Source organism: Exophiala aquamarina (genome assembly GCF_000709125.1).
Source record: "Exophiala aquamarina CBS 119918 chromosome Unknown aczIA-supercont1.1, whole genome shotgun sequence".
Lineage (NCBI taxonomy): Eukaryota > Fungi > Ascomycota > Eurotiomycetes > Chaetothyriales > Herpotrichiellaceae > Exophiala > Exophiala aquamarina.
The window spans coordinates 161657-184376 of record NW_013550587.1 but is presented as its reverse complement, the minus strand read 5'-3'; the positions used below and the strand labels follow the sequence as shown (position 1 = coordinate 184376).

The 22720-nt window shown below is 49.8% G+C and overlaps 6 protein-coding genes across 6 annotated transcripts; 3 read left to right on the top strand and 3 right to left on the bottom strand.

Annotated features, from left to right (window-relative positions):
* Window positions 1-61: 61 nt before the first annotated feature.
* Window positions 62-1894, bottom strand: A1O9_00071 (cystathionine gamma-synthase; the record flags this gene model as incomplete). Its single annotated transcript, XM_013409235.1, has 1 exon — window positions 62-1894. The coding sequence occupies one exon, from the start codon at window positions 1892-1894 to the stop codon at window positions 62-64; it is 1833 nt and encodes a 610-aa protein (XP_013264689.1).
* Window positions 1895-3493: 1599 nt separating this feature from the next.
* On the top strand, window positions 3494-6904 carry A1O9_00070 (uncharacterized protein; the record flags this gene model as incomplete). Its single annotated transcript, XM_013409234.1, has 1 exon — window positions 3494-6904. One exon carries the CDS (start codon window positions 3494-3496, stop codon window positions 6902-6904), a length of 3411 nt encoding a protein of 1136 aa, XP_013264688.1.
* Window positions 6905-7335: 431 nt separating this feature from the next.
* A1O9_00069 (uncharacterized protein) lies at window positions 7336-8346 on the bottom strand (the record flags this gene model as incomplete). The annotated part of the gene is made up of 3 exons (XM_013409233.1): window positions 7336-8087; window positions 8192-8246; window positions 8302-8346. The coding sequence occupies 3 exons, from the start codon at window positions 8344-8346 to the stop codon at window positions 7336-7338; spliced, it is 852 nt and encodes a 283-aa protein (XP_013264687.1).
* Window positions 8347-8814: 468 nt separating this feature from the next.
* Window positions 8815-12247, top strand: A1O9_00068 (uncharacterized protein; the record flags this gene model as incomplete). The annotated part of the gene is made up of 2 exons (XM_013409232.1): window positions 8815-8916; window positions 8966-12247. 2 exons carry the CDS (start codon window positions 8815-8817, stop codon window positions 12245-12247), a joined length of 3384 nt encoding a protein of 1127 aa, XP_013264686.1.
* A 1763-nt stretch (window positions 12248-14010) lies between these two features.
* On the top strand, window positions 14011-15564 carry A1O9_00067 (ATP-dependent RNA helicase DHH1; the record flags this gene model as incomplete). The annotated part of the gene is made up of 1 exon (XM_013409231.1): window positions 14011-15564. One exon carries the CDS (start codon window positions 14011-14013, stop codon window positions 15562-15564), a length of 1554 nt encoding a protein of 517 aa, XP_013264685.1.
* Window positions 15565-17791: 2227 nt separating this feature from the next.
* On the bottom strand, window positions 17792-21673 carry A1O9_00066 (uncharacterized protein; the record flags this gene model as incomplete). Its single annotated transcript, XM_013409230.1, has 2 exons — window positions 17792-18005; window positions 18072-21673. The coding sequence occupies 2 exons, from the start codon at window positions 21671-21673 to the stop codon at window positions 17792-17794; spliced, it is 3816 nt and encodes a 1271-aa protein (XP_013264684.1).
* Window positions 21674-22720: the final 1047 nt, after the last annotated feature.

Genomic DNA, 22720 nt, shown 5'->3' with positions numbered 1-22720 from the left:
AGCCGTCGTAGCCCCAGATCGAGAAGAATCCGTTTCTTGATTGTACGCCGCCCCTATGCGCTTATGCACTGGCTTTTCCAGCCGGAGTTGCGGCCTCTGCTGCATTCAGTGCGCGTTCGAACCGTTTGGTGAGATCATCCGCTTCCTCTAAACCAACACTTATCCGGACCAAATCAGGCTCAACTCCCCAGCTGCTCGTCCAAGCAAGCTCCAGGTAGTGTGCGAGGATCGTATAAGGGCATGCAAGAGTGAAATTCGTCCCCAAGCTGGGTCCCTTCTGGCACTCAAGCTGATCGAAGAAAGTGACAGCCTGCTCGGGATGTTGGAACGAGACAGATAAGAGGCCGCCGTACCCACCATCACGGTTGCGGCATGCCTCGTAGTTGGGACGTGATGGGCTGTTTTTGGGATAGTATACTGCCTTGACGATTGGCCAAGCTTGCAGTCTCTCCACAATGGCCTCGGCATTGGCGTTGATCCGTGCGATCCGTGCACGGAAATCGCGTGAGTTCCGTTCCATGAAGACCGCGTCCTCCGCCCAGTAATTGTCTTCATACTCCCTTTGCAGGGTTTCCTTGAGCTCCGGGTACATTCTAGACTGTGGATTGAGTACCGCACTGCCGCCCATGACGTTGCTATCCCCGCTGAAAACCTTTGTGAGCGAGCTGACCACGATATCCGCGTGAGTCAGTACATCTATGTTGATGAAGTTGCCCACCGTTTCGTCGACAACAATCGCGAAGTTGTACTTGTTGGCCAGCTGGCGAATACGGACAAGGTCTGGTGAATTGAGCAAGGGGTTGCTTGGGAATTCGCAAAATAGCGCAAGGTAGCGCTCTCCCGACTCGAGGTTCTTCTCCAGGTCATCCAGACATGCAGAACTGCCAAAGCCATAGAATTTACATCCATGGCCCCATTTCTCTAGAATCTTCAGGGTGTCAATGTAAGGGAAACCGAAACAGATCGATTTCCGTGGTTCCATGCCCTTGGCGGCGGCATTGGCCAAAAGGATTCGATGTGTGTTAAAGATGGCCGACATGCCGCAAGGATATAGGTAGACATCATGGTCTCTGAGTCCTATCTGGCGACCATCGCAGTTGGTCGTGGAGTTGGCCAGTGCCTGATCAAGATCGGAATCGTCGGTGAGACAGCCACTGATGCGTCGCTGAATGGCGAGCTTTGCCTGTGAGGCGAGCTTCGCATCGAGATTTCGCCCAAAGCGTTCCTCCACAAAATGAAAGTAATCTTTGCCTTCTATTTCCGAGTTTCCATCTTTCGTTGGTGTCGGTTCAGGATTGGTTGTGAAAGCGGGAATTATGCCGTTTTGAGAGGCCGGGCGCTGGTACCTACGCGGACCTTTGGTGTAGACTTCTTCTGTCGTGGGGTTTACCGGCGCCGATACGGCTCTCAGAAATCCATCTCGTAGAGCTTTAAGACAGAATTCTCCCCTTCGACTGGAAATGCCATCGCCCGAATGTTGCCAGACCTGCTTGGCGACACTGAAGTGCTCCTTGGGGAAGAAGACACAGGCAAGCCCAGACGAGACGGTCTCATGACTCTTGTTCTTGCTAATGACTGGAACAAGCTGAAGAACGCGTGCCAATCCGGGGGCGAGGCCTTCGACCTTATCATAGAAGAACTTCTCGCATCGACTGGCGACAAGTATGGTCGGGAATAGCATGACAGCCTCTCCGACTCGGCCATGCAGTCTCAAAATCTCCTTCTGGAGCTCCTGAATCGTCAGATGAATGAAAAATCTTGGATAGCCAGTCTTCATCTTGGACATCACCCATTCCTCTCCTTCTTCGTAGCCCACGGTCGCTTTCCATGACGGTAAGGAGACGCTGACTGCATGCTCCGTGTTTGGCACAGGTTGCCCGACGGCCGCGAGCATGATAAATAATTTTCAAATAGTTCCAATAAAATATACAAGGCTGTAATCTATTGTTCAATTTGGCCGTAAAGTCGTCTTTTTGCAATACGTATCATCTGATTAGTGGCGTGCTGCCTTTGACTCACTTCCCTGGGAAAAATTTGTGCCGATCGCGGAGAAACTGGGAGTGTTTTCCGGATCAGGCAATATGTTGTATGTATCAACTAATTATGCAGTTTCACAGCTAGAACTATCAGGCCGAACAACAAGCCCGAATTATCAGAATTTTTGTCTACATTATCATCATTTACTGCTTGCCAGTGCTTGGACTAATCATTAATTTTGAGCGACAAGAAATGGTGCCTCTAAGGCACATCAAAACTCCAGAGCGTGTGAGCCAAACCTCGCACAATTGTATATTTTGAGTTACGGCAATGATGCCATGGCGCATGGCAGATTGACAGAGAAGTTCACGTCACCTAGCGTTTGGGTTACCGGAAGGGTGGGCAAATAAACGGAGTTATGCATTAACTGGACACCTGGGTACCACCTTCAACACCAGAACCAAAGCTGTTCGTTCAGTCAACACAGCGGTCTGTTTGCCTTGATTGTGCCTCGCGATAATTACTTTGCCCCGAGCAGGATTTTAATCTCGGAGTCTTGCTTGAGAATGCCAACTGTGACAATACCTCCGTTAACAAGCTTCGGTCGTTATGTCCCGATCCTGGTACCGATGCCGTCCCTGTCGTTGAACGATGTGCCTTTGAAAGATCCATAATGCAAGAGACAGATATCGTTCGGATCCTGTGGATGAGAATTGCCAGCTGGACGGTCGATTATGGCCTCATGGGTCTTGACAAGCTCCTCGAGGACTGTCCGAAAGGAGAGTGATGGGTGACAAGTGCTCTGAGTGATTCTGTCGTCCTACAACATGTTGGACACCTAGATGTCTGTGACACGTCTCCTAAAAACGAAGATGCAACTCAACGGTAGGCTGAATTATAGGTCTTGATAAGCTTGAATGAGCTGAAATTGTGAGTCTTGTCGTACGAGTAGGTGTTGCCCATATTTGAAGCATACTAGGACAAATTAGGACTTGTTCGTGCCACGGGATCGATAGCAGACATGCTAGTCCCACATAGGAACGGTACCCGGCGAACTCTTGACAAATTATAAAGGATATGATCTGCACCCACGTGCGCTCACCTTTCATTTGAATGTCAGGGTAGGCGTAGCCAGGGGGAAACGAGTGGGAAGAGAAAAGTACAGTTTATTAGCATGAGATAAACCTTCGACGTATCACAGTCGGTGAAAGCGGCGAGGGGACAATGAGTGCTAAGTACAGGGCAGCGTCACCTGATTCCCGAATAGGCTGGTTGAAGACGTGCTAGGCCAAGATAGGATGTGTATCCGTAGAGCTCTTGGCATCAAAAAAGTTTCGAAACTGTAGTCTCGAGTGGGATTTTGTTCAGTAAGATGTAAAGCCTGGAGGTCTGAGCATGCGTGCAACTCCCAACTTGGCTGTGACTATCAGTACGCAATCTCGAGATGCTTCTGTAGTTTGAAAACTATACCCTTTATGCACGGAAACACGACGCCAGCTCTAAATCTGCGACCATTATGACTATGAGAGCCAAACATCCGGAACATCGTGCCCTGAAAAGGCGCAAACTCGCCCATAAGGATCCTGACGGCGATTCTAATACTTCTGAAGAAGCATCCAGTTCTGATGAAGGCCCCCAACTTGTTAATCAAAATGCCAAACCTAGACCATCAAGTCATTCAGATTTCAAGCCTAAATTAAATGGAACAACGTCCAAAAACCTGAACATCATGCCTACCGGAGGAATCAACAAGTCTTCTGTGCTTAGCTTGCAAGTAACTGAACTAAGCCAGGAGACAAAACCAAATTATGAGAAGCTACAGAGTAAATGGCTAGTTGTGGTCAACAAGCTGGAATCCATCATCAGACAAACACCGCAACGCCCTCCTGTCACCGCTATTGAAGCTCTAAAGTCGTTCAGAAAGAAAGGCATCAACATACCATTTCCCAGACCTCATCCCACTAAGGAAACAAACTACAAATTTGAATTTATACCTCCAAGTCAGATCCTGGTTGGCGGTGCACTAGCGAAGGGCCTCAGCATCAAAGCCGAAAACTTCATCGACTTGAAGGTGCTGTTGCCAGATACCGTTCTTCAGGATAAGGACTATCTGAACAACAGGGCATTCCATAAAGCGGCATTCCACCTTGCTTGCGTTGCCCTCGAGATAAAGAATACCGCAGGCGAGGATTTCGATCTCTCATTCATAAATGCTGACGGTGTCGACCTCCGGCCGATCCTCCTCGTAACTCCGAAGGAAACGCAGCTTTCGAAATTTGAATTCCGGATCTCATTTGAATTGCCTAGCAGCGCAATTCCCTTGGACAGAACTTCCCCAACTAAGAATTGTTTGCGGCAGCCGTCAGCAAATGAGGAGGGGGGCGGTTGTGGTCAACAACCTACACCATTCTACAATAGCTGTCTTCGATCTGCCGCGTCTGTCGTGGAAAATGACAATACACTGGAGAGTGTTAGAAGTTCGGCATTCGACGATGCGTGTCGCATTGGTCAAATATGGCTGCATCAAAGGGGATTCTCAAGTCCTACAACGGCTGGGGGCTTCGGATACTCGGAATGGGCCCTCATGTGCGCTCTTCTGCTTCGTGGGGGTGGGATTCGGGGCCACCCACTATTCTCCAAGCAGTATAGCAGCTTGCAGTTCTTCAAAGCAATGCTTCAGGTATTGGCTGGCCGTGATTTGAGAGATCCTTTGGTAGTAGGTAGCGTTGGTGTTGAAATTCCCCGTTCGAACCTACCAGTCCTGTTCGATGCTGCAACAGGTGTCAACGTTCTGTTCAAAATGGGTTCATGGTCCTACCAATCTTTACGGCGTCATGCGCAAATATCCTTGGCAGCCGTGAACGGAAAGCATCCCGACAACTTTGAGTCAGTCTTCGTGTTGCGTGTTGTGGAGCCTTCATTACAATATGATGAAATACTCTCGGTCAGATTGCCTTCGGAAAACCTGCACACGACGTCAGAGCAGCGACGTTATCTCGAAAAATTGCACGGTGCATTAGTCCGAGGCCTCGGTGATCGAGTTTCATTCATCGACTTCAAGTTGCCTGAAGAACAGCGTTGGGCAGCGAAGCAAGATTCGTCATCTGGCGAGGATTGCCTACTGGAGATTGGTCTCCTCACGAATCCCGAGAACGTTGCACGTCTCGTCGATCGTGGCCCTTCTGCAGAGGAACCTGACGAGGCTGCAGAGTTCCAGGAGTTTTGGGGTGAGAAGGCCGAGCGCCGCCGCTTCAAGGATGGAAGCATCACCGAGAGTCTTGTCTGGACCTCTGGAACTCCAGTAACATTGCAAATCGTTAGACACCTGTGTTCGCATCATTTCAAATTACTCCCAAGCTCAGTCTCGTTGACCAGTCGAGACCTCGAGCCCAGCATTTTAACCTACGATCCATCCCTGGGTGCGAAGGATGCGTACAGACTCATTAACAATGCCTACCAAGCCCTGGCATCGACCTTGCACGGCCTCGAAGATTTACCGTTGCCTATTCGCTCAATCTCACCGTCGGGTGCTGCTCTTCGGTCCTCCACAACCAATCATCCGCTATTGCCATCAGCAGCAGAGCCAATCGACATCCTTATCCAATTTGACTCCTCGACGAGATGGCCGGACTCACTCTCGGCCATCCAGCACACGAAAATCGCTTTCCTCCTGAAACTTGCAGAGCTCCTCTCTGCCTCCGACCCCAACATCACTACGCGTGTCGGTCTCGAAAACACAGAGTCAGCAGCGAGCGGCCACTTCAACACATCATTCCTCGATATCATCACTCCATCCCCCGCCCCCGGCCTCTCACCAATATGCTTCCGCACCCGCATCTACCACGACCGCGAGGAACATCTTCTGCAGACTGCTCTGCAAGAAAAGTCATTGCACGGCTCTGTCCGCGATTCCCTCACATCTGCCCTTGTAGCGTACAAACGGACATTCATCGCCGCACCGATCCACACGACGGCAATCCGCAATCTGTGCACCCGGTTCCCGCCCCTCTCGAGCACGATCCGCCTGCTCAAGAAATGGGTCTCGTCTCACCTCCTCCTGCACCATCTCTCCGAAGAAATTCTCGAGGTCATCGCCGCGCAAGTTTTCCTGCATCCCGCCCCGTGGGTAACGCCAGGATCCTCCACGACCGCCTTTTTCCGATGTCTCCATCTGCTATCACGGTTCGACTTCGCGTTAGCGCCGTTGGTCGCTGATCTGAGTCTCTCGCAGGATATGCCCGCGGCGCAGACGGATGAGATGATGACGCGGTTCCAGGCGTGGCGGAAGCTCGATCCAGGGCTGAATAACGTGGTTTGGTTCGTGGGCACAAGCCTCGACCCGACGGGGACGGTGTGGACGCAGGGCTCCCGGCCAGAACGGGTTGTTGCAGTTCGAGTGCGAGCATTGGCTAGTGCGGCGGTGGAGATGTTAAAGTCAGGGGGGACGAGGATGAGTGATGAAGACTGGGCTGCGCTGTTCCTCAGTCCGCTGGACGATTTTGATTTCAGGATCTATCTCAAGCCGTCGGTCGTGAAACATCACGCTGATGCGCGGTTGAAATCAGGGCGTCGGGAAGACCGTGTAGTCTACAAGAATCTTCAACTCGAGCAGGCGCTTGACGTCGAGGCGATTGGTCACGACGCTGTGAGACTGTTCGTGGAGGACTTGGAGGCCGCTTTTGGATCGACTGCTTTGTTCTTTCACGACAGCTATGGTGGAGATGTTATTGCTGGGATGTGGAAGCCAGTGGTGTTGGGTCGGAAGGAGTGGCGAGTCCGGCTGGGATGGTCAAGTGTACCTGTCCCGGTCGCAGAGGGGCAAGAAGATGGGAAACAACAGTGTTTGTTCAACGAACGGGCCGTTCTGGCAGAAATAAGTACTTTAGGAGAAGGGCTCATCAAGCATATCAAGATCAAAGGTCAATAGCGGTAGAATTTGGACCTCACATCACAATAAGAAATGGTATTGGGTATCATGAATGGTGTCCGAAAGGCCTCTTGCCTTAATCAGTCGGCCAATCCTGTCACTGTTCGTCTTTTGCGAGCTTCTCTACATCCACATCGTATCTAAAGCTTTCTGGGCATCCGATGCTGCCTGTTCCCTTCCCTGCAGGCGAGCTACATTTACAGATCGACTCTAGCGTAATCTCTTAAACATGTGCACTCATATCCATCTTACCAACAATTGCTCAAACATAGTATGTGCAGTGATGGGCCGCCAATGTTACGTCAAGGTCAGATAAAGCCGAGATTCCTCAAACGTATTTCTTCTGTGGGTCCACCAAGTCCAATAACTCGATGGTCTTCTCGTACCTGAATGTCAAGTCAATAAGGGCGGCGGCATTTGCGATAAGTGGCTTACATCGTGAAGACGATCCCACCGCTCATGGTGAGACGGCCAAGGCGTGGTAAGGCGCCAGACCAAAAAGTCAGAATTCCTTCATTCTTGAAGATGCTGGCGGCACAATCGAAACTGTTTTTGTAGTTCTTGCTGGCCTCCAAACTCTGCATTCGTGTCTTGATAGTATCCAGGGGCATGGTGGTGTAGACTGTAACAACGCCGGCGGCCGCTCCGAGGCCAAAAGTTGTGAGGGAACCCAATTTCTCTCCGGGAGCAACATAACCTTCGGCAAACTGCTTCAGGCTGGTATACGTGCTGAAGCGCACAGCACTATTTGCGGCTTGTCTTGCAGTGGTCGGGACAAAGCCTTGAAAGAAACCTTTTATGCCTTTTTCTCTTGCAATAAGAGCTGAACCATGGATGAAACCTCGCATCCTGGGTTGTAGCCTCTTTCGATCATCTATAAGTTGTGTCTTGACCGACTCTGACGGCGTCACAGCGAGTAGAGATTCGGTAATACCAGCACCGAAGCCAGCGAGGACTGTCCTAGGACCAGATATTTGTCCATCTGCATCCGATAGAAGGTGTTTGTAGGAGTCGAAAGCGAGAAAGCGCACACCTGCTTTGGCAGAGTTTCCTATGACGGCGGTGGTGCATCCTGTATACCAGGCTTTGGAGGGAAATGGAGGGAGAGGTACTTTCTTGGAGTCGGGAAGTCGTAAGTTGAGCTGGTTCCTTGTTTTAAGGAAATCGAAAGGGAAAGTTATCGCTACAGAGGAAGAACATGAGCATGTGAACGTTGATCAATGTGGGAATGAGAGCAAGAATTCTCCACAGCAGTAGATGGAGGCTGATATTGCTCGCGAGACTTACCGATTTCGACAGCTCCAGCCGTAGACCCAGCGATGATGGAGCGCAAGGCGCTGGGCTAGAGAACTCATCAGTTGGATTGGCATTTGAAGACAGCGAGAATAGGTAAATACCTTCGTCTTGTGATGGTCGCCAATATTGGCCATGGCCGGGGCCATTTCTGAAAGGAAGGACTTCAGCTGGAGGCAAGGCTGTGCCTAGTTTCAAATGTTGCCTAGATTTCTGAGCAGTAGAAGAACAGACCTATACAGCGTGCGTCAGTCTTTCGCATATACTGCGAGCAATAGAATTGCTGGAGGCTGCGGAGAGAATGAGTCCGCTAGAGCGGTAAGCAAGTAATAAGTTACGAGTAATAATTAATATTCAACGGTAGGCAGTAGCCCCCGATGAGGAAAGCGCGAATGTGGGGAGCAAAAAGGCAGTGACGCGTGCAATCACGTCAAACCCCAAAGCACGTGTTAGCCTAACACGCGCTTGCCACTATCGACCATCCACCACCAGGCTGCGACCCAGACCGAATCGTTTATATCATCCCACCTGCTCCGTACCTTTTTATAGAGGAGCCAGGATCTGCATTCTCTACATCGTTGTGGCAAGTCATCGATTCCCCCGTCCCACTATGCGCCATGGCGCCGCAGAAGCGTCCAGCTCCCCCGCAGTCGGATTCTGAGAACGATGACGATCCAGAACAAAGTACCAGAGGCACTTCCTCTCCAGCCTCAGCTTCGGTAAGTTCTCGCTCACTCAGATCAGACAGTTATCTAACAAGCGTCGCAGAACAAGCGCCCGAGGATAAGCGACGAGTCGTCTCTGCAGCGAACCCCCCAAACTGACCCTGACGAGCCACCTACTGCCAGCACTCCGCCATCTGACTTCGACACTGACGACGAGCAAGCAGATGTTGCCGCGACACAAGCTTTGCGGGCCAAGGCTATTGAGAACAGAAGAAGAGGAAATGAACCTGCTGACTATGGTATCTTGGAAGGCGTGGAGCTGAAAAACTTCATGTGCCACGAATCTATGACCTTCAAACTTGGGCCTTTAATCAACTTTATTTGCGGTAAAAATGGTAGCGGAAAGAGCGCAATCCTGACTGCCATTACATTGTGCCTGGGTGGCAAGGCATCTGCTACCAATCGGGGTGCCCGCCTGCAAGATTTCATCAAGGAGGGTCAAGATCATGCTTCTATTACTTGCCACATCAAGAACCAAGGGGAAAATGCCTACAAACCTGAGGACTATGGGAATTCGATTCGAGTGGAACGCCATTTCACCCGCACCGGCGGCAGTGGCTTTAAATTGAAATCAGATAAAGGACGCATTATTTCCACCCGCAAATTGGACCTTGAGGACATCCTCGATCACATGATGATGCAGTTTGACAACCCTATGTCGGTGCTCTCTCAGGATCAAGCAAGACAATTTCTAGCAAACTCGGGCGCTTCGGAAAAATACAAACTATTCATGAAAGGCGTCCAGCTTGAACAGCTAGATCAGGATTATCGGTTGATCGAAGAACAATCCGAGAATATCAAAGCCAAGGTTGAGATCAAGGCCCCCGACCTGGAAGATCTCAGAAAGGCCATGGAAAGTGCAAACACGAAATTAGAGCTGTCCCAGAAGCATGACAGCACTCTAGCAAAGATGCGTGAATACCGCCGCTTGCTCGCATGGATTCAGGTCGAGGAACAAGAGAAGATACGAGACAACTACATGCAGGCAATCGTGGAAGCAGATGGTAGGATAGCAGACGCAGAACATAAGGCTGAGCAATTGGATGAGATATACCAAGCAGCAGACCAGGATGCAACCAACACAAACAACACCTACGAACTTATGAAAGCCGAAGTTCTCGCGGTTGAAGAAGAAAAACGGGAAGAGAAAGCCCGCCATGATGAGGTAAAGAAAGCTACTGTAGAAGCTCATACAGAGCAGCGAGACATTCGCACAAATCTAAAGGTGGTAGAGGGCATCATCACCACGAAAAAGCAGGCTATTGAAGAAGAAATGAACAGGTTAGCAGAGCTGGACGGTGGCGGTGCTGCCGCTCGTGTGCACGCTCTTCAAGAGGCCGAGGAAACACTCAACGTCGCGAGGAGAGTTGAGAGAGAACATGCTGACAAAAGACATATATTGCAAGCCGAGATCAAAACTACCGGGCAGCTTCTCGAAGAAGCTGAACAAGCGAAGAACTCCCAGACAGAACGTGTGAGGCAACAGGGACAAATACTCGATCAGATGAACCGTAATCGCAATTCGCAGGATTTGGCATTCCACCAAAACATGCCTTCCTTGTTGAAAGCAATTCAACAGGAGAGTAAATTCCAGCACCGTCCGATTGGCCCGCTGGGAAAGCATGTCAAGTTACTCAAGCCTGAATGGTCTTCAATCCTGGAGAAGTCATTCGGCAGCACCATGAACGCGTTCCTAGTGAGCAACAAGCGCGACGAAAAGCTACTCAGCGACATTATGAGACGTGCGAAATGCCCAGTTCCTATCTACATTGGTAATAATCAGCCAATTGATGTTAGCAGTCATGAACCGGACGCTCAATTTGACACCATTCTCAGGGTACTGGAAATCGACAACGAAGCAGTGAAGAAACAGTTGGTGATTGCACACAACATTGAACAGGCTATACTGATCCCGGATATGGCAGAGGCTTCGGAAAGATTGTACTCAACAGGTCAACCGTTACGGAATGTCAAGAGATGCTTCTGTTTCAGCGCCAATACTCGCCTAAGAGGTGCCGTTTTGTTCTATCGAGGTGGGCAACCTGCCCAGGACCCTGTCCATCAGTTTCAGGGCAGCCCTCGCATGCGCGCCGACGTTGATGAGAGTATTCGAAGACAAGGTGAAGCTGTCGAGGAGTCGAAAGCGCAGCTTCATCAACTCGAAAATGAGTTTCTCAATGCTCGAGACCGACATTTAAAAGCGCAGCAGGCTCTTACAAAGCATGGTCGAGACAGTGGTGAACTACGAATCACAGTCCAATCGGCCCAGCACGAAGCAGAAAAGCTGAGAGATGCGATCAATGAAGACAATGTCGAAGGTGGAAAGCTGGAGGCGCTGAGAGAGGCGCTGAATGATGCAGAGGAACAAAAGGCCGTCCACGCCAGCTCGTATCAAGATTCCGTGACTGCCCTAGACGAGAAAAAGCAACTGCTTCGGACCGCAACCCAGAAACTCAGTGATCTAGACGAGCGGATGGCTAACCTGCAGGCAACTGCGAATGATGCCCAAGTTGTCGCACAAAAGGCCGGAAAGAAACGTGCATACACCCTTGGTGAGAAGAACGCGGCGATCGCCCGAATCGATGATGCCAAGAGCGACCGAGGAACCATGGAACGCAAGCTTGAAGAAATAAACAGCGATATTGACAATTGGACCGAACAAGCACGGGCGGTGTCTGAGCGAGTTAACATCCCTACAGGTACAACTTACGATGCCCTCGAAAAGAAGTATAAGCGACTCGGGAAAGACTATGCAGCATTCGAGAAGAACCTGGGCGGGAGCAAAGAGCAGATTGCTGCAAGGGCAGCGGAATGCTCTGAAGCATACAATAGAGCCCGGCAAGAGATGGAGGATATGGAAAAGCTGCTGGACAAGTTGTTGGAATCCCTCGGTGAACGAAAAACCCGCTGGAAACTGTTTAGAAGCTTGATTTCACATCGGATCAAGATCCAGTTCATGTACATGCTCAGCGAGAGAGGCTTTCGAGGGCAGGCGGTTATGGATCATAAGAAGAAGTTGATGGAGATCCAGGTGGAGCCCGATATCACCACGCGTGATGGAAGTGGGCGAGGTGTCAAAACTTTGTCTGGTGGGGAGAAATCGTTCACGCAAATCTGCCTCCTCCTTGCCATATGGGAAGCGATGGGTTCACCAGTGAGATGTTTGGACGAATTCGACGTCTTCATGGATGCCGTGAATCGATCAATCAGTGTCAACTTATTGATTGAGGGGGCAAGACAAAGTATTGGGAAACAATTTGTCCTCATCAGTCCAGGCACCAAGTCCGATATCAAACGAGCTCCCGATGTCAACGCTATTGAGTAAGTTCCCAGCATTCTTGGACGATTGCGAACTAACAAAGTGCTAGGGTTGCTGCACCAGAAAGAGGACAAACTCGGCTCGCGATTGCAGCGGCATCATAAGTGAGGCTCCTAATACAGATCTCAGATTTGATGCTATTTGATGGAGAGTGAGCCTGGTACTACAGCACCGAAGTTCGCATCTGTCGGGACACGAGCCTGAAAATTTCCGAATCCATCGAGAAAGTGTATGTCTGGCTAAATGTCCGGCCTTCGTGATTGGGTAACTCTTGCGATATAGAGTCGGAGAACCTGGCTCCGACGATGCTTCCACACTCCCACCTTTTCTATTCTTTGGGCAGAAATCCCATGTAAGAAACAACAGTATCAGGCACAAATGCAGTCGTCTATCATTAGCCAAGCCAGCGTCCCCATCCTATCGGCTGATCGTAAGGCCGTGTGACGCTGCCCAATTTTGAAGTTGTTCGCACAAGGTTGGCAAACAGAACTGACGGCTTCCAGCTCTCTGAACGCAATTATTCCACCTACCACCTATCTGGAGGTACCAAGCCCTTGGGTTGCCATGATGAGGGTGCCTGCACCTGGGCGCTTTCGATCAAGTGAATCTATATCACTAGCATTCCAATACTTTCGGCAATATGGCTTCACGTATTTAGCAAGCAGAACAGATTTCTCAGCCCCCCACCGTTGAAGCACCAGGGCACCACCAGGCAAGGGAAGACACTTTCAGTGATGACAATTTTCCTGCCCTTGGGCAAAACCATAGCCCTGTTACCAGCATAAAAGTCAAAACCGCAGCAAGTCGCATATTGAAGATATAGAAGGTTCGGAATTGTAGATGTGTGCCACAGTGTGTCCGTTGCAGGCTTGATGTTTCCGTGCTCCATTGCGACCACGGTCACTGTTAATCCCCCCCCCCAGTCTCCAGCTGTGCTTGCAAGCACACACAGGGGCGAGGGCGATGTCCCAGCAGCGCTGTGTGTCAGTGTAAATGAAGACACCGATAATCGTTGGTCGTGAACTCTTTGTCAGTGGTGTGGGGTGCTCGGACTGGAAGGAGACAACAATCAGAATCCAACACAGTGAGCCTAATCCTGGCCTGCACTGAGGATCAAGGTCGATGCCTTGAGAGCGAGGCTAGGACATTTCGAGTTCAAGTCCAAATCTGAGGACAGAGGGAGGGTGTAGGCAGAAACATGGCCCATCAAGGCAGAAGCAGTGATCAGATCACATGACTAAACCACGTGATATGTCTCTTGGCATTGTTCTTTCCGTTTCCATGGATATAGATTCCCATTGGCTGAATGCGCCGACCACCAACATTCTCGCCGCACTCGCTTCTTCCGCTCCCAGTTCCTCTTCATTCCAATTGTCCCTTGATCGAGCAAACAGCCTCGCTCCCATATTACTTCCACAGACTCACAAGTGATCTAATTGACTTCTTCCACGTCCCACTCCAAGCACACATTCACCTCCAACTTCACTGCCGCACTGTTTCTGTCGAGAACGAAACTACAACCTCACCTACTACTGGATTTGACTCAGGACGATTCCCCACAACCGTTCTGCTCCAGCCTCAAGCCACACCAGAATCCTCTCACGCTCAGTGCCTGGCTCAAGAACTCCCCTGTTGTTGCCTGTTAATATCAGCCTCTACCCACTACTTGAGGGCCCCCATTCAGTCACCTTTCACTATCTCGGACTTTCTGCGCACCTCCACTCCCACCAGCGCCCTGGGCCTTTCTCACCAAACACAAACCCGTGAAAATGACGGACGCTTTAGCATCTCAGCTCAATAAAACCTCTCTCAGCGACGGACACGATGAAACAAATTGGAAGAACTCTCTCAAACTCCCAGCCAAGGACCAGAGACAACAAACCGAGGATGTCCTGGCCACCAAAGGCCTCGAGTTCGAAGATTTCTATATTAAGCGTGAACTCATGATGGGTATTTTTGAAGCTGGTTTCGAAAAGCCATCTCCCATTCAAGAAGAGACCATTCCAGTCGCCCTTACAGGCAGAGATATATTAGCAAGAGCAAAGAACGGAACCGGCAAGACCGCCGCCTTTGTCATTCCCACACTTGAACGGATCAATCCGAAGAATCCCAAGACACAAGCTCTTCTCCTCGTTCCAACTCGAGAACTCGCCCTGCAAACATCTCAAGTCTGCAAGTTACTTGGGAAACATCTGGGCATCAATGTCATGGTCACCACTGGTGGCACAGGTCTGAAAGACGACATTATAAGATTGGGGGAACCAGTCCACATTATCGTCGGCACACCCGGTAGAGTCCTCGATCTCGCTAGTAAAGGTGTCGCCGATCTTTCTGAATGTCCCATATTTGTCATGGATGAAGCCGACAAGCTTCTATCTCCAGAGTTCACTGTTGTCGTCGAGCAGTTACTCTCCTTCCATCCCAAAGATCGCCAGGTTATGCTCTTCAGTGCGACCTTTCCGATGATTGTCAAGTCATTCAAGGACAAACACATGCGGAACCCTTACGAAATAAACCTGATGGACGAGTTGACCCTGCGTGGTATCACTCAGTATTATGCTTTTGTCGAAGAGAAACAAAAGGTCCACTGTCTCAACACTCTGTTCTCTAAGCTCCAAATTAATCAATCCATTATTTTCTGCAATTCAACCAATCGTGTCGAGCTTTTGGCTAAAAAGATTACCGAGCTTGGTTACTCTTGCTTTTACTCTCACGCAAAGATGCTGCAACAAAATCGAAACAAGGTCTTCCACGATTTCAGGGCTGGTGTTTCTCGCAATTTGGTCTGTTCCGATCTTCTTACCCGTGGTATTGATATTCAGGCGGTAAACGTTGTCATCAACTTCGATTTCCCCAAAAATGCTGAGACATATCTTCATCGTATCGGTCGCTCCGGTCGATTCGGTCACCTCGGTCTAGCTATCAACCTGATCAATTGGGATGACCGTTTCAACCTCTACAAGATCGAGCAGGAATTAGGAACCGAAATTCAACCTATTCCACCGTCCATTGACAAGAGTCTCTACGTTTACGACAACCCTGAGAACATTCCTCGATCAATGCCCCCTCCATCTCAGCCCTCCAGGCCACTCCCACCCAACGCTTCTGGACCATTCCAATCGGCAGGAGCACCAGCAGGAGCAGGACAGAATGGGCAAGTCCAAGGCCAAACCCGCAGACCACAAACCTATTCCAATGGATATGGACAGCAGTACAACAATCAGGGCCGAGGCGGGTACAGAGCAAGGGGTCGTGGACAAGGCCCACGTGGTCGAGGCGGTCATCCCCAGCAGGCAGGAGCACCTGTTCAAGCCGCTCAGTAGCTCCCAGGCCTGGTTGCTTCGAAGCTCGCTTGAGATCTGCTCTGGATCTAGCAAATCTTTTTTCTTTCCGTACGGCGTTTTTTGTCTTCCACGCTCACGAAGGTCAATGACATGCGACATGCGACAGCTCGGAGTTGAAATGATGGCTAGTTGTTAGGTCTGTACAACAGTGTCGTACAGCTTCAATTTCTTGCTTTCTCTCGTTGGGGGACTTTCTGGATCGATGAAAGACTGGGATGGACTTCGTGGGACAGACTTTTTTTCCCCTCTTTTTAACATCCGCATTTTACGGCAGGACGGCGCTGGATGCCTTGAGGATCCCCCTCTTGTTGCTGGTATGGCTGGGGTTTGAACTGGCGGGCTTTCTATCATACGTCCTAAAAGTTCAGGCAGAGCATCTACAGGAGGGCTGTAGATTTGCATGGCGTTACTTGGGTTATATCACCTCACATTGACCACGACTCAACCTATCGCAGGGCGACTTTATCTCTCGTCATCCATCACAGAACACATGACCACTTGACTCTCACGACCTACCTACAGTTTGCCGTTTCCACCTCGTTCAGGCCACTTAAGTGTCGCCGTGCCGACACCATTGTTAAGGCTCGTCTACAATAATCATAACATTCTTCACGAACATCTTCTCGACTATCAGCCTTCTTCGCTGAGATGGCGAGGATTCCGTATCATGAGGCGCAGGAACTTCCCACTTGGCTTACAGTTCTTTCGGACGTATCCAAATACAACATTCATTCCTGAACATACCCTCTCGGCCGTGATGTCATTATGCAGAACATTTCCCCGAGCTTAATATTCATCATCCAAACGATTGCACGGAACCCACTAAAACATCAAGAGCCCGTCTGTTACCATTCTCACCAATTGCCACTCAGCGACTGGGATTGAACAGAAAGTGGCTAGATTCTAGCACCGCGAACTTATATCCCCAATACCCTCAACTAACAACCACAAAAGCCACAAAAAAAGAATAGGAGGAAGGCCGAGAGTCAACACACAGACTTGCTTATCTCGAAGCAAAACGCTACCGATCCGATTCAATTCCCACAGCACATCAACACAGCTACACATTCGACTAGACTGATCGATGCAGATTAATTCTTCTATTCCCAAGAAAAAAAGAGTGAAAGCAATGGCAAGCAATGAGTTGTGCAGGATGACGCAATCCCGAGATGGCGTGTATGACTAGACAAGGACCAAGAAGCGGTTTCAATTAGAGAGCCCATAAAGCCCACCGTTGGTTATCGACTGATATGCCTCATAGTCAGTGGCTCTCTCCTATGTCTATGTCTGGACTCCTCTCAGGAGATCGAGATCGACACCTCGAATCAAGTAGAAAATATGATTACCTTCCTCTGATAAAAGTTGATTCCATTCCAGTTCAAGTTATCTTGCGCTTTTCTTAGTCTCCTTCCTTTCGTTCCTTTCTTCCTCTCTCTTTCGACAAAGCTACTACGTCGGCGCCGGGAAAATTGAACCACAGTCAGTCAATTTCGCGGCAGAGTCGCCGTCAAGTGCGGGAAACAGGCTTAGTTTCTACTTGAACCATGAATCATGAATCGTGCCGAATTCCATCGTGCCGCAGTGTTGCCACCATCGAGGCAAGCTTACTTATAGAGAACAGACATGCATCCAGGGCATGGTGGCCTATCCTGCCATGTCCTGCGGAGGAAACATCGAGAGACAATGCATCGGCCAGCGGATACCATCCGGACCTGGTCAGTCCTTGGCCGGTCAGCTTTGGCCGCGACGGTGAAAGACTGTTGGCTTTTAGGCGAGAAATTGGCGCACCGTGGTTTGCAACTAGATAGTATCAAGGTCAACTTTATATTTTGCTGCGCACGGGGGGTACTATGGCTACCTCGTCAAGAGAATATATTTCCTGCTATGAGTAAGCGGTGATGGAACGGTGTCAAAGCATCTCTCATACGACAGGGTTTTTACAGTACTCCTGATTGTGAGGACAAGCAACAAGCCCAGGAAAGAATGCCACTCCCCAGGTCAACCTAGGTACCTACTCCTGGCTAGCATTTCGCGCTGCTTGCTCAACTTTCAATTCTAATTCCATCCAGAAAAGGGGCCCAAGTAATAATTGCAATTCCCGTTGCATCAAGCTGCTCCTCTGCTAGCCCATAAAACTCCTCATTCCAAGTTTGACACAACGGAAAACTCTATGTAGAAGAAGACATTCTCTCCAGTCTCAGTTAATCTACCATTTCAATTGCTTTTGGCCCTCCTTACGGGCATTGGTATTCTTGTGATGTGGCTTCGTGTACGAGCAGTATCGATCTTTGATGGAGACGACTTCGTACACACCCTCATCACTGGCGCGGATCACTTTGCTGAACTCGGTCGAGGTGTCGTGCCGCGTCTCTAGGATCTTTGCGTGTTTCCGTCCTTTCACGTCTTCAGATCGAGTGTACCTATAAGACAAGAGTCAGTATCAGAACACAAGATGATGACTGGAAGGGGCCTTGAGGGCAGCTTACGTAAATTCAAAGGGCGGGGTGCCAGTAAAGCTGAACAGGATTTCAACTTCGCCGCCTTCATGGATGTCACTGATGAGGGTCTTGCCCCGGCCAAGTTCGACCGTCGGATAGGGGCGGATCATCTTCTTGATCTCTTTCCTAGCACGGCATTTGCCATTACGCATCACACTATCACTAATTCCGGTGATCACGAATTCGCCAGGGCGATCGGTAAGTCGCTTGAACTCATTGGTCGACTCTGTTACCGTTTTCACTTTACCATTGAACGTATAGGATACTTCAAACGGTGGTTGACCACTGAGCGAGAAGGATACATGCTCACCAACGCAGAAGTCATCTTGCGACTGAAGTGGATTGATAATTGGGGGAGGAGAAACTTGGACTCGAACCGAGGATGGGTCGGATTCAATGCCGCTCTCGCATCCACGACTGTCTTTGACAGAGCGAATAGCGATGCTGTGTGTACCAAGGTCCAGATTTGTTCGTGAAAGAGGCCATAAGTAGCTGTTCGATGGAATATCCTTCTGGCGAAGTATCTCAGGTCGAGGCGACTGTCCATGATGAGTGATTGCAATTTCCAGGTTGAAAGGAGGATCTCCCGTGAGAGCAATAGGGATATATTCCGTCTCTGCTCCCTGACTCGTGAAGCTAAGGTCATCTTGGCAATAACTGTACGTCTTTCCCGGCTGAGTAAATTTGGCCGACGGTGGGGCGAAGACTTGCTGCTTCACAACAATGGGTGAGAATCTCTTTTTGTCATGGGCATAGCGTTCATCACCTATTTCAGAGAACAGGTAGGTATATTCGCCGGATTTCGTTGTGTCGAGGTTGATAAAGGCATTTGGACCGGCGAAATTGCTTTCTTTATTGCTGATGGAAGCAGGACCTTTGGCTGGTTCATATTTCTGTTGATATTTGACGCTAAACGGGGGAGTGCCTTTCAGAGCGAGCACCAAAGCAGAATCGTCACCTTGACAGACGGGCACTTTACGAAGGCTGGATCCGTCTTGTGTCAATGTTGGATCTTCGATTTGAAGCGAAGGCCGAGGGATCCAGTTGACCTGAAATTGGTTCGCTTTAGGGTCAACAAGACCTGCACATTGATCATGAACGGCTACTATTTCATAGGTGCCTGGTTTGTTCACCGTGAAGAATGAGTTTGCTTGCCGAAAGTGTTGCTCTGTGAAACTTAACGGATCATCTGACATCTGAAATCTTACCGCCCAGGGGGCATTTCCTTTGAGGCGCAGGGGGATTTTGACTTCTTTTCCGTCCAAAGCGAGAATGGATCGCCTCCCTTGAATATCGCCAAACCCGGCTGTGGGCTGATCTGGTCTGACGTCGATGTGCCGCTCCTCTCTGAGCGCAGTTTTGCATCGAGACTTGTCTTGGACATTTGTCAACATCAAAGTGTATCGACCGCCATCCCTTTGACCAGGAAACTCAATGCTGACGAGATCTGTTTCAGATTGAGCAGAATTCTTTTTCCTCTTCCCACCGTGAATAACCTCATATTCCAAGTTCCATGGGCCTTCGCCGAATAATTTTACCGTCTCGGAGACGGACTGGCCCAAGCAAGCCTTAACGACGGCCTGGGGACTCTGGAAAATTGCAGAAGCAGGCGGTCTGATATTTTGTTCAAACACTAAGTCCCGGTCCTTTAGAGAAGTTGGTTCATACACAGAGTCCGCGATCTCGTTGATTGTGTAAATGTAAGTTCCTGCAGACTGCTCTAGCAATTCAATTTGACCACGCATGGTCGAGAACTCTTTCATTTGAGGTCGAGCCTTGCCTGCGCGCGTAACGGCATACATGATTTTGAACGGCGGGGTTCCAGTCAAGTCGAAGTTTAGGATCATTCCTATGGGGTTGCCGGCACACTTGTCAAATATGTCTTCCCGAGTGACCGAGATATCTGGCCTCGGCGGATTGAAAAGGCTGCACGATGAAGGTTCCAGCACCTCTCCAGGACAGAATTGGCCTGAAATTGAGTCAATATTGTAGCGGCCAGCTTGGCCGATTTTTGGTCCAGTATGATCATCTGTCATCTCATATGTGAATTCCTGGGTTTGTGGAGTAGCCTGGTCTGTCTCTGAAACAAAGCTGTACTTCAATGTCAATGGCCAATCCGAGGGATGGAGTTTAGCGGAGTCCTGAACCCGTACAGGAAGCGGAGTCGACTTGCCAGTTGGTAACGGAATTAACCGATCCGGACTGCAATCATGGAGCCGCACTTGTGGTCGATTGTGGACGACTAGACTTTGGATTCGAGGTGCATACAAATCCTTCAAGTTGGGGGAGTCGTAGGACACTGTATTCCCCAAACCATCCTCAACCGCCTCAATTGTGTAGGAATGAGTTCCATTTTGATGCAGTGACTCGTTAATGTCAAATGATTCAACGGTAGATTTCGTCCATTCCAGATGGGGCTTTCGAGGGTCAAGAACCACTTTCGATGCGTCCTCAATATTGATATAGCCATCCGGTGGGGGTTGGATATTCTGCGAATTGGAGCTGAATTGCTTCCCATTCACAGTCTTGCGGTACTTGACTTTGAACGGAGGCACTCCCTCCACCTGCATAAAGACACTGCTGAGCTCTCCGATACATCTATCCACAGATCTTGAGGATATCGAGGCCTTTGGACATGGGACGACTGCTACATCAAAACTTTGGCGTCGTACTTCGAGGTTCGTAGTATCAATAACGCGATCCAATTGGTAAAGTCCAGTTTTCTTGACTGCATAACGCAGGATTCGTGGGGTGGCAAGGCCGAGCCCAGAGGATTCTGAATCGGCTTTCTTCTTCAAGCTTTTAGTCTCACGGCCGGTAATGGTAATGAGCTCTGTCTCGTTGGTGTCAAGATCATATCTCTTCAACTCAATCAGAATAGGGGTAGTCTGGTTGATCTGGATTGGCAGCTCAATAGTGGTGCTGAATGCATCCAAGCAGAATGCTTTCTTCTCCGGGTTAAGTATTGCCGAGCCCTCGGGTAGAATGTGAACAATCTGCTTCCCAAGGATTATGGATGAATTTTGAAGAATGTTTGCGGGATTCACCGTTCCTCCTGAAAGAGCATTTTCAGTGTCAGAAAACAATTTAGGAAATGCCCAAACCCAAGTCAACACCGGGGGCATGATCTTGTACATGAACATAACATTTAGCACGACATGCAGCAGCCATACTGTCACAAGAGTAACAAAAGACAGCTGCAGCCATGGTATTCTGAACATTGGTAGTGCAGTCAGAAAACACAGATCTATGGCAGTCCACTTCAAGAAAAGCCAGGTAGAGTCCAGATCATCCACGTTAAAGAACGCATCGCAACCTCTCCATACCCACAAAGCAACGTAGAAAGATAGGACGTAGGCGCGCTGGGCGGGGACATCGATGGCTTCAGCAGGTATTAAGGGCGATTGTGTAGATTGAGAGGCAGCATTCTCCGTACTGCGCATAGGTTTTGTTATCGGCGACGACCTTTGGGATTGCTGTGACTGAGGGGAGCCAAACAGTGGTCTTCCATTGCCGTTGAAAGTCCGTTGTCGCAGCTCGGTTCTTGGGGTGGTGGGGAAGGCCGACCGAAGTCGCGGGGTTTCGTTCATTGCACCATGCGGCGGGGGGTTTCCTTTTGCTCCTCCAGACAGAAGCAGGGTGGGTGTGGGAAGTCAGTGGGGTGGGGTGTAGTGTTCAGTCGAAGGACCGAGCAGAGCCGATGTGACTTGTTGCTGGATGTTTGTTGTAGAAGAGATCTGCGCGAGGGAGTTTTGGAGAGTTGTAAAGGTGTGGTAAGCAAGTTGCCGTCGACTGTTGTCGGCAAATGTTGGCGTCGGCGTTGGTGTCGACGGTGAGGATGTCAAGCGCGTGTTTTCAGGGACAAAAGAGGCAGGCACGCGTTGGAGGTGTTAGTCCAAACCCGATACGAAGTGAGGCGGTCGCAGTTTCCGAGAAATACGGCTTGGCATAAGTGACGTCATGCCTCTAGCCATTTTAAGACGGATTCTCGGCCAACGCTCCCATGCACAGGAATTACTGTCGGCTTTACTATGTGGTCGCCACAAATTCGGTGAGCCTGGCAATCATGTCAGGCCGGTCTCATACATTCGCCAACGAAGAACGATGCCTGAACCAAAGCCGAGATGATTTCGAGTTTGTGGTGGAGGCGAATGTCTGAGAAGCCGTTGGAGGGGCCCCAACCAAATGACATGCATTGAGATGCCGCTTTTACAAAGACGTCGCCGCTTGGTCTTGGCATTAAATGTTGCCCGCCATTGCTGCTTTGGGGACAGACTCGGCCCACACACAGCCTTGCCCTCGTTTGTATGAACGCCATATCTTCACGTTGGACCCAGGACACCTCCACCAGGCTTCAACTTCATGTTCGATCAGACTGACATACGTTCCCAAAGGCGGTGAGGGCTGTCCAAATGGAGGTTCCAACCTTCACGCATCATCAACGCTTCTTTCAGATCGACGAGTTAACCCCCATGTTGCTCTACGACTAATCTTGCTTCATTGTCGATAGTGACCTCTCCCTGACTATCAAGCTCTTTCTCTCTGAACTAGTTAAACTGCACAGTGGTGCTGTTGCCAGGAAGGTTAATCCGCTTCCAGACCTGTCCACCTACCGTTCCACAACCATTAGGTTCTCC